This window comes from Tupaia chinensis, unplaced genomic scaffold, assembly GCF_000334495.1.
Source record: "Tupaia chinensis unplaced genomic scaffold, TupChi_1.0 Scaffold148607_1, whole genome shotgun sequence".
In the NCBI taxonomy this organism is placed as follows: Eukaryota; Metazoa; Chordata; class Mammalia; order Scandentia; family Tupaiidae; genus Tupaia; species Tupaia belangeri.
The window spans coordinates 3,186,628-3,202,479 of NW_006208456.1; the positions used below are offsets into that span (position 1 = coordinate 3,186,628).

The 15,852-nt window shown below is 43.1% G+C and overlaps 2 protein-coding genes across 3 annotated transcripts in view; one reads left to right on the plus strand and one right to left on the minus strand.

Annotated features, from left to right (window-relative positions):
* Window positions 1–5,480, plus strand: part of EIF2B2 (eukaryotic translation initiation factor 2B subunit beta) — a 13,328-nt gene extending 7,848 nt beyond the window's left edge. Inside the window, exon 9 of the mRNA XM_027769110.1 lies at window positions 5,345–5,480. Coding sequence (XP_027624911.1) covers window positions 5,345–5,480 — 136 coding nt within the window. The remainder of the gene's footprint in view (window positions 1–5,344) is intronic.
* MLH3 (mutL homolog 3) overlaps window positions 4,998–15,852 on the minus strand; it is a 39,631-nt gene continuing 28,776 nt past the window's right edge. For both annotated transcript variants that reach the window (XM_006170556.3, XM_006170555.3), the window contains 4 exons: window positions 9,749–9,772; window positions 9,584–9,662; window positions 8,381–8,532; window positions 4,998–7,114 (listed from right to left, as the gene is read on the minus strand). In XM_006170556.3, coding sequence (XP_006170618.1) covers window positions 6,992–7,114; window positions 8,381–8,532; window positions 9,584–9,662; window positions 9,749–9,772 — 378 coding nt within the window. In that variant the 3' untranslated portion in view covers window positions 4,998–6,991. The remainder of the gene's footprint in view (window positions 7,115–8,380; window positions 8,533–9,583; window positions 9,663–9,748; window positions 9,773–15,852) is intronic.

Consider the following 15,852-nt stretch of genomic DNA (forward strand, 5'->3'; position numbering starts at 1 on the left):
CCACGTAGTCGACCGCGGTTCGCGTCCCAGACCGGGTGGCTTAAAACTCACGCTGGGCGTGTGTGCGTACGTGCCCAAGATCCTGAGAGGAGAATGGAGGAGAAGGGATTGCGGCGTGGCCATCCCCCCTGGGGGGTGATTTCTCACTTTCTGTCTCTCTGTTTTTCTCTGTCTGGCGAGCGCACGCGCCCAAAAACCTCTCAAAAAAAAAAAAGAGGGTCAGTGTTTCAGACTGACCTAAAACCTGGGTGACTCAGAAGATCCTGACCCACTCAGACCTCAGTCTTCTTTTAAGTTTTTGCTATAGGGCGCTTGCACTTGTAGAAGAGATAGAGGGTGGCTTGAAGAGTGTCTGGATGGCAAACGTCCCCAGGGGAGGCCGCCATGCTGAAATTCCTTCTCTTCTACCTTGGGATTTTGCACATGTAAGCATTCACATGTACCAACCAGTTGTGTTTCAAGCTGCCAGGTACAGTACTCGAACCCCAGAGCTGGCCATGTGGGATCCAGCTGCCTTAACCTCTAGGTCACCTGCTGGCCCCATCAGGTATTTCTTATAATATCTAAGACCCCACAGCGTCCCAGTGAAGTGGTTATAGCTACCAATGACGAGCAGCTGTATCCTCTGAAGGACCAATCCTAACAGGAGCTGACCCGCGTGCAACTGTGTGGTCCTGGAGTAAGCAGAGCAGCAAGTCAAGGAACTTAAAGCTGTTCCTGGCTCCAGAAGTGCTTTGTGATACTTGTTCTTTGTGCATCTTGGTCTCTGTCTAAAATTAGCTCCAACATCCTTCCCAGGCATAACTGAGATGGGTGAAGGTTACAAGGGTAGAAACGCTGTCTTCCTGGCCAACTCTTACAGTGCCTGAATCAGAACTGCAGAAGAGTATATTGTTTAGAATCATGACCCAAATTAAGTAAACCCCAGCAAGCCTTTTCCTATTTCCCTCCCTCCCTCTCCTCTTTGCAGAGGGGTAAATACTGGAAAAGGGGCAGTCAGTAGGTGGCATGGTGGCTAAGGCGCTGGGCTCCCACGAGCTGCCTGGACCTGGGAGCTTGCTTTCTCACTTTCCCTCTCTTTTGCTGTCTCTTTGGTGAACACGTGTACCCTACAAAAAACTTAAAAATAAATACAGAAATAATTAAAAAATATATTGGAAGCTGAGAACCTGAACTAAACAGGGAGAAACTGGAGTCCAGGGTTGACTCACTACCCAGCAGCCTTTGTGTCCCCCTCTCACCCTCACCTTTATAGGCAGAACCCAGAAACTCAGGGGGAAAAAACAAAACCCAGCTCTTGAGCTGCTTGGCAAGAGGAACAGAAATAGTATTCCCTGGATGTGAAAGTCTTCCAGAATATGCTAAATAAGCCCAGTCAGATAATGCAGTTTGTAAAGACACTTTTTTCCCACGGTTTCCATCTTCCAATTTGGGCGGAGGGCAAGAAAGGCACAGTTCTTGGAACTCAAATAAGGCACAGAAATTCTTAATTTAGCCTCAGAAGAGAAGTCTGAGAAATATTTTACCAAGAAAAACTTAAGTGTAAAGTGATACCTCCAAGGAAGAAATGCCACACCCATCAGACTGTAGGTGTCACAGACCTGCTGCAGAGCCACTTCTCACAACCGCGGCCTCAGTCTGGGTGAACGAGGCTGCCAGGCCCCGGCTCCGTCGTGGGGCTACGTGACTCCAGGCTACTCCGTGGGTCGAGCGCGGCACATCAGAATGCCCTTGCCACAGAGACTGCACCAGATGCTGATGTGCTCGCGGTAAAGGCCCGTACCGTCCACCTGTCCTCGCAAAATCTCCCTCTGTAGAGACCCACCTAGTTGACACGAGGGAGCTATTTTGAACTGTGGTTTGGAAGGGTTTTATATCTGGCCTACTTTGCTGTGAAGTATTCTTTCATTCATCAAGCAGCTGTCCCAGGATATTATGCAATGGCTGGGAGTTATTATTAATAAAGAGCCTGAGCTCTCAGTCTCTGCATCATTCGTACAATGGGGGCAGCCGTGGCGCCTGCCAGCACTTGGAATGGTGATTGCTGGGTGGTTACACTACATGCTGCAGAAAAGAGAGATCCTTTCAGAAGTGCGTTTTTTCAGGCATGTTATATTTAGAATGAAGACTTGCCTAGCAAAGAAACTACTGCGAAGCTACTTAGCGCTGAAGAAACAAAAAACGTGGCAAGATTCCTAAAATTCATTTATGTAAAATTCTGCAGTGGACTAATATAAAAGAGAGACTGCAATGCTGGGCAATGATAAACTACTACTAGCACCGGCTAACTCTAAGCCATCACTTTTAGGGGCTGGGTGGGGGCAATTTTGGACATGGCTTGCTTTTGAGGTAAGCAAGTTGCAAGGTTAAAGTCAGGCAAGGCTGGCCAGATCCCGCTTATTCAGACTGCCGTTTGAGTCACGCCAGCCTACTGGCTCAGCAGGTCCCAGTCAGAACGCAGATTCCTGCAGGCTTTGATCAGGGTGCCTGAACTTCAGCAGATGTTTCTGGATGAGACGGAGTGCGGTAACAAAAGAGCATGAGGGTGAGACCCGAGGGTTTGAGAAGTCACTCTTTTTCTTTATATCTGCTGCCACTTCTGATGTAATTCATGTAGAGGGGAATCACTACATGTCTGCCGAATGATGAATCAATGAAGGATGGGAGCAGAGAAGAGAGGTTTATCTGGTGCAGCTTATTCAGAATTTGGCTTCCCAGATTTATTTACTTTCCCCTCTCTGGCCCCCCCTTTTCTGCTGTCTCACTGTTGAGCAACTTCACCGAGGAGGGGGTAGAAACAGGCGTGCAGAGTGGCAGACACACCAGCCAGTTCTCTCAGCTTCGGGAGACGGTATTGATGGGATGGGTGGCCCCTCAGTGGAAAACGAAGTGACAGGGGCGGTGTGTGCCAGAGCCTGCTCTTCCTTCATCAGACATGCTGTGACCTGAAGCCTCAGCCCAAGCTGGCTTGTGAGGGCCCCAGGAACTCATGGGCTGCATCTGTTCTCACTCGGCATGGCTTTCTCACTTCCCCACACGGCTCTAGAACTTGGCCTTGGGTCTCCTCCTACTCTGCCTGTTTTTGCATGCCGTGGCCTTTTCCCCCTTTTATGCCCACACCCCAGCTGTTTGTGTCTGACCCACTGCCTCACTCTGACCTCTGACTGCCAGACCTTCTCGGTTCTCCTGCTCGTGTAGTTCCAGCTCCCAGCTAGGTTTGGATCTTGCCCGAGTTCCTTCCCTGTTTTCCCTTTCTTTCAGCCTGTACTCTACACTTCGCTTTACATTTTTTGGATTCTATTTCCAGTTGCCAACTGCTTTAATTCTGGCAGTAGGACTGTTATCCCCTTATCTCCATAATAAAAGGCCAACTGTGACTGGCTGTGACTCAGCGATCCCTACTGGCAGGAAACCCCCAGTATTCCCGCTTCTGACTAAAGAGAGGCCTTTTGCAGGTAGGGCAGACATATGCACCAATACTTCTCAGTAAAATGCTGATGAATGGCACTGAGAAATGAACTTGAAAGAATGACTGCATTTCATATCTGATCGCTCAAGTTTTACTCTGAAGTCACCAAAGCCTCCCCCCAACTAGAACTGAATAAAGTTGAAGCACCACGTTTACAAACTAATGAATTCCTAATAAATTAAAAAAGTATGGGCAGCATGGAGTAATAATGGGAAGATGTGGGCGATCTGAAGTCACACAGACCTGGGTCTGAATTCTAGCTCTCTGAGGTCCTCAGCAAACCAGTTAACATCTCTGAGCCTCTGTAGCTTTACTGCAAAAATGGAATTACTACCAATAGATGCCTAAGAGAAGCATTGTAAGGATTAGAAATATACGAGCATAGGATCAGCAGGTGGTGTGGTGGTTAAGGCACTGGATTCTCACATGGCCGACTGTAGTTTGAGTCCAGGACATGGTAGCTTGAAAATCACGCTGGGCAGTTGTGTATGCATGCCCCAAATCCTGAGAGAATGAAGGAAAGGGACTGTGGTGTGGCCATGCCCCACCCCGCCCCAGGTGTGATTTCTCACTTTCCCTCTCTCGATTTCGGGCAAGCACACATACCCTACAGCAAAACCTAAAATAAATGAATGAATGAATGAACGAACGAACGAACAGGTAAGTATGGACCGGCCAGTGGGTGGTAATTAAGGCAGCTGAACCCCACATGGCTGACTGTATGAGTTGAGTCCCAGGCCCGGCGACTTGAAATACAGGCAGGGTGTGTGTGCATGCGTATCCAAAATCCAGAAAGGAGACGTGGAGGAGAAAGAATTGTAGTGTGACCATCCCCCATGGAGATTGCTTTCTCATTTTCTCTCTCTATCTCCAATGATTACATGCAATCGCTAACAAATTTTTAAAAATAAATAAATAAAAAGAAAAATTATACAAAGCACTGGGTTTATAGAAAACCCTAACTATTGGATTGTTGGAAAAGTCATGATGTATTTTTCTGTTTTTCTATGCAAAAATAGGTCATGACTTTTCTGACGACCCAATACATTAAAACTATTATTCCTATTATTGAAACCTAAAAACATGAACACCACTCAAAGCCTTATCACTTACTAGCTGCGTGAACTTAGACTAGTACTTACCATTTCCAGCCTTAGTTTCCCCCTTTGAAAATGGGGAGAATAACACCATCTTTTCCCACAGGCTTTTAAGGAATTCAAATAAGATAAAGTATGTTTAAAATTATTTTATAAACCCTAAAGTATCATATAGGTATTAGTAAATACGGGCATGTATTAGAAAGTTAAATGATGAGCCAACAGACGGCACAGAAGTCGTGGTGCTGGACTTCCACATAGCCAACCACGGCTTGAGTGCCAAACCCAGTGACTTGAAATTCACACTGGGTGGGATTTCTCACTTTCTCACTGTCTCGGTCTCTCCCTCCCACAAGCACATGTGCCCTAAGGCAAAAACCTCTCCCCCTCAAAAAAAGAAAAAAAGTTAAATGTATCTTTATTCTTGTGGCATCTGAGTTAAAAACAAAACAGAACAAAATAAAATCCTAATAGGCAATAAAAGTCACCTATTAGATATTTTTGGGTAATAGGTTGTTTTTATGCTGATGCATGCTACTGAGTCTATAAATTATTAAAACAGGATAATTATTGCATTGCTTGAGTCAAGCTAGCCAAGAAGACTGGTTACATAATTTATGGAATTTTGTCTAATTCTCTGCTACTCTCAAGAAAACAGTGGTTGGGATAATATAGAACAAATGTCTTCTGAAATTGCACCCCATATCCTAATAAGAGATAGGGAAACACTTTTAAATCCCAGAAATTGGTTTAATCTAAAAGTATTTTAAAAACTCAGGGCAGTTGGCCTCCAAGCAGCTTCGGAAATAGGCAGAAGCCTTGAGGCCATGCCCGCTCCCCCTCCTGCCCCCCCCTCACTGCTCTCCGCACTGGGCCTGGAGGCAGAGCTCCTGACAGCCTTGCAAAGCCCCTGAAAACACCCTCCATCTCCAAGGTCATGTTTCCCTGTCTATGAAGCCCCCGTTTATGTTCATTTAGAAGAATGATGGCCATTTTTAGACAGTGGGGTCTATTCTTCAGGGTCACAATTACATGGCTCTGCAAGGATCCCCTTGCAAACGAGTGAAGGCTTCCCCTGAATCTTCTCTGAGCCACACACAAACGAAGGCAATACTTTCATTGCTCCGTGAGACTGACTCCAGGGCTGCTGGCAAGAAAAGTTTCTTCCATGAGCACAAGTTTGTTTCCTGTATTAAAAAGTGAGTAAAATAATTCCATTGATAAAAAAGCCAATTTGAGTAGGCTGGCCAGGAAATACAAAAGTGGAAATTTTCATTGCATCATCTCACTAACGTGCAGCATCCCAACACAGTAAACATTACCAGCTGGTTTTGGCTTTGTCCCCTTCTATGACTTCAGTCTACTGAGTCCTGTTACCTGTAAACCCAGCCATCTGAAAAGGTGAGGAAACACGCACAGACTGAGAGGGGCATGACAAGTATTTGCAGGAAGACTGGTACTGGTCCCAATTCAAACTATAAGGCCATTAGATAAGCAAAATATAATAAGGCCAAAATACAACTGAAAGGGGTTAAAAGAACACTTATCTCCTGAAAAAAAAAGAAAAAAGAAAAAAGCGCTGAACAGATCTGGTTACACAGAACGAATAAATGCTGCATTTTGATATGACAATTGATTTCACATGAAGAGATATCTTATGAAGTACAAAATAAATCATATTTTAAAAAACGGGTTCATAAAACTTGTACCATTTTACTGGTTTGAAATATGAACATCAGTCTGAGTTTCTAAGGAAGTAATAAAATGAAAAAAATTAGGAAAAGAACTTTAAATTTTCTGTAACCTATCCTTTTTCTTATTTTTCTTTATTAATAATTTTTATCCTTAAAATAATTTAACTAAAGGCCTGATGGAAGACCTCAGAAAGTGGTTTTTTTTTTTTTTTTAATTAAGAATAAAGAAATTCTTTAAGGCTGAGACTTGGCATGTAAAGAAGCAGCAGAAGGAAGTGAAGAAAACTGAAGAGAAAAGAGGGAAGGAATGGCCAACACTGGGGCAGTCTGTGAAGGCTAGAGTTCAGCATCAGCTGAATTACATAAATGCAAACTTGGAGGCTGCAATCAACTGCACAAAACCAAAAAATTCATCTTGCAAACAAAAATCAATCAACCAGACAATTAAATTGCATTGCTAAGTAAGTCATACTATCAAAGGCAGGTATTATTTGGTGACCTATGTCCATGGATGCAAAGGAATGCAATATCTAAAACTCAGTTCCATCTGTCCACTCAAGTGCAGGGAGCATCGGCTCAGAAAGACTGGGAGGAAGGGCCGGGCTTCTCGGAGTTGTTCAGATGCACTGGACTGACTTGGTCGAAGTTGTGCTGGTACCTGCTGTTTGTGCTCTCAGCTCAGAGGCGGACTGGCAGCATCCCTTTGGTTCCCTATAGATCAGTAATTGTTCTCATGGTGGCTCACAAGAAGGCAGGGACTGCTGCAGGCTTTGCCTTGTGTCACATCCTTCTGATTTTCCAAAAAGACGCCAAGCCTGGGCCATTTTGCGAAGCTTAGTAAGATTGGGTTTAATCTGTGGGTACAGAGGAACTTCAATTAGCAGTATAAATAGCCCTGTAGCATACACGAATTTCTGAGGTATGGGTGTTCAAATTTGCTTAGATTTCTAATTTCTGAATTCAGAAGAGATTATAAATTTCCTTAGGATCAGTGGGACTTGAGATGTTTAAACCTAGATTCTCATCTCTTCAGCAATGGGAACAAAACTTTTTTTTATTATTTTTTTTTGTCACATGAAACAGAGAGTTTTTTAATGGCGCCAGATCAACCAGATGAGAAAACACTGCACCTGAAAACTCCATGCAGAAAAACAAAAACAAACAAACAAAAAAACCTGTTCTAACCCTTAGCAGAAAAGGTAAGCAAAATAAAGATTTTGGAAAGCAGCAACACAGACATTCCTATTATGGTCTCACGTCCTGTTTAATTTAAGATTATAACAAGGACAGAAAATGTTCTTGATTTAAACCACACCATGCCTTTATCAAATTATCCACTCATTATTTGTGGGTTGCTGAGTAATCAGGGCCAAAGCATAATGTGGAGAGCTCCTAAGCTTGCTTCCTGTCTGATGATCTTCAACCGGTACCTAAGAGAGCCTTGGAGACCACAGGTCATCACTTTCAGCACGTACTATCAAAAATTGGATGTTTAGGCTTTATATTGCCACCAGTAAATTTGCTGTGTTTCTACAGACTTTCTGTAGCCCCAGGAGGAACTTCTGCATCTTATTAAATCTGGAGCCAGTAGGCAACAGACATTCAGGATACATAAGTCTGTACATAGGTTAAGTTTAAAAGTACAAAGCCAGGACCAGCAGATGGAGTCATGGCTATGTCGCTGGACTCCCACGTAGTCAACTGCAATTCAAGCCCAGGACCTGGAAGCCTAAAATTCATGCCAGGAGCGTGTCCATGTGTGCCCAAAATCCTGAGAGGAGAATGGAGAAGGGATTGCGGCATGGCCATCCCCCCTAGGGGGTGATTTCTTGCTGTCTCTGTGTGTGTGTGTGTCTCTCTGGCGAGCATATGTACCCTATAGCAAAAATCTTTCTCTAAAAAGAAAAAATACAAAACCATTATGTGGTTGATTGGACAGTTCAATCTAAATTCCATGTTGAATTTAGCTGGGAAATTAAATGGACGAGGCTTTCTATGAAACTGGTAATGCAGATTTTTCGGAACTCTCATAATTTTGAAAGGGTTGAGAGAGACTGAATTTGGACAGTAGGATCTGGAAAACAGAAGGTAAACTTTGCTCCCATTAGCCATGGATGTACCTGTTTCTCCTCTTCCAAGTGTTCTATATCGGCCAACGGCAGCATAGATGGTCTCCCGTGAGCACACTGGAATGGCAGCTGGCACCAGGACAGAGCTTCAATAAGGCGATGGCTCTCCTCTAGGCTTAGGCCATCATTAAACTTAATGGCCCCTAAACGGAAGCGAGAAACAAGAAGGCTGTGCTGCCTAAGGTGGAGAAGCAATGCTGACTCTTGATCAGAGCCAGAGCCAACTGTCTGGAAAAGTACCATTTTTCTTGGGCATCTTTCATATGGCTTTAGCACTGCTTACAGCTGGCACTTCAGGCCACAGGTGAAACTAAGGCTTCAGGACTGACCTCAGCCTCTCATGGAGCATTCGTCATTATAGTTCTCGTAGGAGATGTTCCTTAATTTGTTTGGATCTTGTTTTCGGGGTTTTCTCAACAAGGTCTTTTCCTTATGGGTTTGGGAAGTTGAGGATATTTTTCATCCACAGATTGTCCGAAAGCAATTTCTAATTGTTTCCTTACAGTGCCCTTTTTATTTGCTTCTTTTTTTTTTTAATTTCCATAATAAGCTTCCTAATCTGAACTCTCACACTGTTAGAGCTGGCCTTTATGCAAGGAAAATGGAGGAAAAGGGATTGCAGCATGGCGATCCCCCCTCCGGGGGGGTGATTTCTTGATTTCTCTCTGTCTCTGTCTCTACAGTGAGCACACACACCCTATTGCAAAAAAAAAAAAACAAAAAAACCTCTCAAAAATTAGCGACAAAGAACCCTCAATGATTCCAATGTCTTCTATATCAGATATAAATGTTTGGCCGTGACCTTGGCTTTTCATTTCTTACCAGCCTGATTTCTTGATATTCTCTGCTGCTCCTCATGTAACTAATTTGTTTCCTCCTTTGTGTCTGCACAGGCTGTTTCCCCTGGTGAACTCCCACGCCCATGCTATGAATCCATGTCCCTCAGCTCTTTCAAATAGTCTTTCACTCGCGTAAGTCAGTCTGTGTTACAGTCAGAGTTGTATGTTGCTATTTTGCTTTCTGAAAGTAATTTATTGCACGCTTCGTTTTCATTTGTATTCAGTTCCTTGATCTAAATCGTACTCTCCCAGAGGCGAGTAGTACATGTGTTTTCTGCCTCTCTCACCATCACTGCACCCCTGCCAGAGCTCAGCACACCGAGGCACTCGAAAGCTGGTGTGCTGAGAGTCTTACCGTGGCAGGCTTGGGATGCCAACACCTTCAGGACGGTCAGTGGCAAAGTCCCCCGGATGCCTCCTGTGGTCTGCAGTAGCTATTGCACAGACACATTATTAACAGGAAAAGGAAATGGGACAACAAAGCGTTTAAAGTGTGGCACCACAAAAGAGAAAAGCTTACCTCCACTTGTTCTCGAATAAATTCCTACAAAGTAAAAGGAAAAAGGCATTAACCTGCTTTGTATTTGCCCTTCGACAGTATACAAAATATCCCAGTTTCCTTCTTTAAAATATGCCTCCCAGAAAACAAAATTATGACACAGCAAGACCCTGTCAAAAATACCTATGTTGGGGCTAGACTGTGCCACAGTGGTAAAAGGCCATGCTCTATGGGGGACCAGCAGTTAGCATAATGGCTATGTCGCTGGACTCCCACGTAGTCGACCGTGGTTCGTGTCCTGGACCCGGTGGCTTAAAACTCATGCCGGGCGCCTTTGCGTGCGTGCCCAAGATCCTGAGACGAGAATGGAGGAGAAGGGATTGCGGCGCGGCCATCCCCTCTGGGGGGTGATTTCTCGCTTTCTGTCTCTCTGTCTCTGTCTGTCTGGCGAGCACATGCGCCCTATAGCAAAAAAAAAAAAAAAAAACTCTCCAAAAAAATAAAAATAAAAATAAAAAAGGCCATGCTCTGTGAGGCAACCCCATGTGAAAAAGTTTTCCTGGCTCAAATCCAGTGACTTCCTGGAGGATACTGGGCATGTGTGTGCCTGTGATCCAGGGCTGGCTGAAGAATGGATCCTGGGGCCAAGACCCTGATGGGGATGCTGTTTCTCTTTCTATTTGCGGAAGGAATAAATACACTTTAAAAAGCAAATCACTTGTCTCTCTCTCATAAAGGGGAAAAAAATACACATATACACACATACACACACACACACCCCTTCTCAAGAAGAGAGTTCTAAAATACCACACCTACATACGAATCTATTTGTTGTAAGGCACTTTGAATATGAAATACCGGGGCGAGCAGTGGCATGGTGGTTAAGATACTGAACTTCCCCATGGCCGACCACAGTTCAAGTCTTAGACCTGAACCAGTTCAAACTTGGTTTCTCAATTTCCCTCTTTCTCTTGGTCCAATGAAATAATAATAATAAATAAAATGAAATAATTTTTAAAAAAAGAATATAAAATGCCAAGACAGTTGAGTACTCTCATCGAATATGGAACATACTCAGCTCTTGAGGCTTCCTGCACATACAGCTCATCAGCTAATAAGGTTATACCAGTGAGAGGAGCCTTGATGATTCAACTGATTCAATGTATCGGGGAACCTTCCCACTAGGAGGGTCTCTGTATTTACACTCCTAGCCAGAACAACATACAACTGAAACACAAGTTATCAACACAACCATGCACTCAGTGTAACACACTGGCTTAAATATCATAAACAAACACTTTAGTTCCCACAGGGTTTTCTTGGGCAATTCCCTTCAGGTTAAAAAGCTTATTTTTTAAGGCATTTTTATTGAGCAGTTTCTCCTCCTTGTGTATCTCTGTCCCTGCAGTAACCTTTTCAACCATAGGTATGGTTGAAATATTGATACCCTATAGGTATCAATATTTACAAAAGAACTATAAAGAAATTTAAAGCAGAGACCAGCAGATGGCATAATGGTCACATTGCTCTACTCCTACATAGGTGACCACGGTTCGAGTCACAGACCTGGCAGCTTAAAACTCACGCTGGGCATGTGTGCACGTGTGCCCAAATTCTCGAGAGAAGAATGGAAGAGAAGAGATTGCAGTGTGACCTTCTCCCCTAGGGGTGTGTGTGTGGGGTGATTTCTCATTTTCTGTCTCTCTGGTAAGCGCATGCACCTTATGGTAAAAAAAAATCTCTCTTATAAAAAAAAAAAAAGAAAGAAATTTGTGACCAGCAGTTGGCATAATGGCTGTGTCGCTGGATTCCCACGTAGTCAACTGCAGTTTGAGTCCCAGACCTGGTGGCTTAAACTCACAACAGGCACATGTGCGTGTGTGCCCATGATTCTGAGAGGAAAATGGAAGAGAAAGGATTGTGGCATGGCCATCCCCCCCTCAGGGGGGAGCGATTTCTCCCTTCCTGTCTCTCTGTCTCTCTCTGTCTTTCTGGTGAGTGCATGTACCCTATAGCAAAAACCTCTCCAAAAAAAAAGAAATTTAAAGCAGACACTATTTCATAATAACAATTTGTTTAAACACTAGATAAAAAAACTGTCTTGAAATATGGGGGACCAGCAGTTAGCATAATGGTTATGTCGCTGAACTCCCATGTAGTCGACCACAGTTCGAGTTCTGGACCCGGTGGCTTAAACTCGCGCTGGGTGCGTGTGAGTGCGTGCCCAAGATCCTGAGAGAAGAATGGAGGAGAAAGAATTGTGTCGTGGACATCCCCTGGGGGGGTGATTTCTCACTTTCTGTCTCTCTGGTGAGCGCACATGCCCTGTAGCAAAAATCTAAAAAAAAAAAAAAAAAAAAAAAGAAAAGAAAAGAAATATGGCACATTCAAATTATTTCTTTATAAGAAAACACAGAATTTCTTTGCTGCTGGAAATTGCTATGTATAAATTGACTTCCTAAGATTACAACATGGTAGACTTTCTTTTTTTTTTTTAATTATTTTATTTTATTTATTTTATTTTAATTTGACCAGATAGGGGCAGAGAGAGAGAGAGAGAGAGAGAGAGAGATGGAAAGTGAGAAAGCAAGCTGCCAGGGGACTCAAACTGTGGTCAGCCATGTGGGAGCCCAGAGCCCTTAACCACCACCACCACCAGTGCCACCACCATCTGGTAGCCCCTAGAATTTCTTTTTAAACCAGACTCAGAAAATCCTCTCCCACCCCTCTGGTCTGCCGTGCTTATAAATGAACACAGCTACTGAGAACTAGGTTTTAGATACTACTGGGTTGACAGAAAACTCATGACCTATTTTTTCTATGCGAACGTGTCATGACTTTTCCAATAACCATATATATATGTAATTTATTATATTTTAATTTTTTTATATATTATGTATGTATATAATTTGATTTGTTTATTTTTTAAGTCACACAATTTACAAAGCAAATCTAAACAGAAAGAAGTCGGTAATACTTGGTCCACCAATAAGGCTTAGTGTGGGTGGAGATCAAACCTAACTTTCTTGCTATTATCGCTTGTGCTTGGGTATGTTGTAAAACAGCAGGCTGTAAGCGTGACGAGGAGCCTCACTCTCAGTTCAGGGTTCAGTTAATGTCGGATACTTTAAATAATATTAAAAAGGCTCGTTCATTGGGTTAGAAGATAGAACGCTACTGAAGGACATAGTAACGATCTTTCAATTGCTAAGGTTCGTGTGACTTCCTCCTCCAAGCACCGAAACCATTCCAGCTTCTTCCAGAATCAACAACAGTGCTCCCGATCAGCCTGACTTAATATAATCATCAAGATTTTCTGGAACCATAAGCTTTGTTTCCATTTGAAGTAAACTCCTTAACTGCAGTCTTTGAAGTCACTTCAGGAAAAGTTTCTATTACAATTTTCTGGTTAAATATTTAGGGATTGAATTACAATAAAGGATTCGAATAGATCCTATCTTTTGGATTTAAGACAATTTGGAACAGAAGTCTTAGAGAAAATAAGCTCTGTGGGGAGAAAAGAGCTCTGCTGAAAGCAAAGCAAAGGTTGTCTGATCAAAAGGCAATCTTGGAAAGAGCATTCCAAAAGCTGGCACTGTTAACTGCCGCTCCCTCTTGAACATCTTCTCACCCGTAGCCTACAAACATGCTTGAATCTCTACGATCTTAAGACAAACAACAATCCTCCTTCAGCCTTGAGTCCTGCCCCATGCTCCTGGACCACCCCTACCCTTTAGCTGTTACCCTATCTCTCTCTTCTCTATGTAGCCATAGTTTTTTTTTTTTTTTTAATAAAAAAAATTGTATTTACTTAGAACCATTCAGAATGTGAACAAAACAGCTGCTACTTTTTTTTTTGCAATTACAGAATGGTATTCAGTTAACAGAACAATTATTTCGTGTAAGCTGCACCAGAGACAACTGAAGATGAAAAAACTACCATCCCCAGATACAACTAATTTGTGCCGTGCACCAACAAGAACCTGCTTTAAATTTCCATGCCAATTTACAACCCCCACACGGTACCAGGCAAGGTTAGTGGCTACTGACAATACCACCAGGACAGGGCTATCTAAAGACACATTCGGTAGTGTGTTAACTATACAAAAAAAGACATTGTGCAGTTTAAAAACAAATCTTACACAGCCTTACATTTCAATTTTTTTTCTTTAAGAGGAGTGAGTTGTGTACAGGGGGGTTAAATGCTTTATAGACAAGGAAAAAACACCGTGCTAGAACCAACTTATTCATCATCATCTTCATCTTCATCCTCTTCATCTTCCTCTTCTTCCTCATCTTCCTCGTCTTCCTCCTCCTCCTTTTCCTTGCTCTTTTCAGCCTTGACAACTCCCTTTTTTGCTGCATCAGGCTTTCCTTTAGCTCAGTATGCAGCAATATCTTTTCCGTGTTTTTCCTTCAGCTTAGCAGCCTTCTTTTCATAGGGCTGTTTACCATCTGCGGCAGTGTTATTCCACATCTCTCCCAGTTTCTTTGCAACATCACTGATGGATAGGCCAGGATGGTCTCCTTTGATTTTTGGGCGATATTCAGAACAGAACAAGAAAAAGGCCGAAGGAGGCCTCTTGGGTGCATTGGGATCCTTGAACTTCTTTTTTGTTTCCCCTTCAGGAGGGATATAGGTTTTCGTTTCTCTTTCATAACGGGACTTGTCCACCTTTGCCATATCTTCAAACTTTCCTTTCTCTTTAGCAGACATGGTCTTCCCCTTCTCTGAGCACTTCTTAGAGAACTCTGAGAAGTTGACTGAAGCATCCGGGGGCTTCTTCTTGTGCTCCTCCTTCATTGCACAAAGAATGCATATGATGACATTTTGCCTCTCGGCTTCTTAGGATCTCCTTTGCCCATGTTTAGTTATCTTTCCTCCGTGAGGCACAGAGTCACCCAGTGCCCATCCGGCTCTTACTTGCCCCGGCGCTGTCTCTATGGAGCTCAAGGTACTCTGTAGCCAAAGTTCTTGAAAGAACAGTTTACTTAACTGTGCTTCTTCTCCTTCACTCACTCCTGACCCACTGCTCTCTGTCTTCGGCCCCAACTCATCCCCAAGAAATGATTCCACAAGATAACCAAAGTGCTCATGATAGCCAAATCCAAGTTTTCTGGGTTTACCTCATGGCCACTGCTGGCTGTTCTCTTCCTGCTCAAAACTTTCCTTGGTTTTGGCAATATTTCTTTTTCTTGATTTTCTTCTTCCCTCTCTGACCAAATATTTTCAATCATTCTTACAGTTTCCTCTTTTCAGTAGCAGCTTTCCAGGCCTTTGCTAAAACACATGTGCCCACATATACACTTGCACAGCCCAGATTTCTTTCCCAGGTGCTAGATCTGGATAGCTCCATCTGAAGGCACGTTCGGTGTGTCTACACCTAGACTCGTGACGTGACCTCCCAGCCAGGTGGGGTCCTCCTCCTCTGTTCCTTCCTCTGTCAGTGGCACCCCCATCCTTCCAGCCATCCAGTTAGAACCCATGGAATCACTGTTACTTCTGCTTTCTCACTTATTCCTTGTATATTCTATTGCTCACCAGGTAGGTCCTCTTGATTCTGCCTCCCAAATCGTGTCTCAAATATGCCCTTCTTCTCCATTCCCCATTACTACCAACTTAGTTCAATCCTCAACCTCTCTTACTTGAACCTCAAGAAATAGCTTTTCATCTGTTTTCCCTGACTTTCCCTGTTTTCCCTGATTCTAATCTCTCCTATGTCAATCTATTCCACAATTTATCCACTAAATCCATATTCATTTTTTAAAAAAATTATTTTATTTAACCTTATTTATTTATTTTAATCTGACCAGAGAGAGACAGAGTGAGAGAGAGAGAGAAAGTGAGAAAGCAAGCCACCAGGTCCAGGACTCGAACCATGATCAGCCATGTGGGAGTCCAGCATCCTTTTTCTTTTTTTTTTTCTTTTTTTTTTTAAATGTCTTACTTAAATTTATTTGTTTACATTCATTCACTGTACATCATTACAGCATACAAAATGAGATTTTCCATCCAGAGTACACTGTATATTGTCTCAATCAAGCACATCAACATACATGCTATTGTCAACAAATAATTTTCCATTTCTAGTTTCCTGTATGTTTTGCTTTTTTCCCCCCATCCT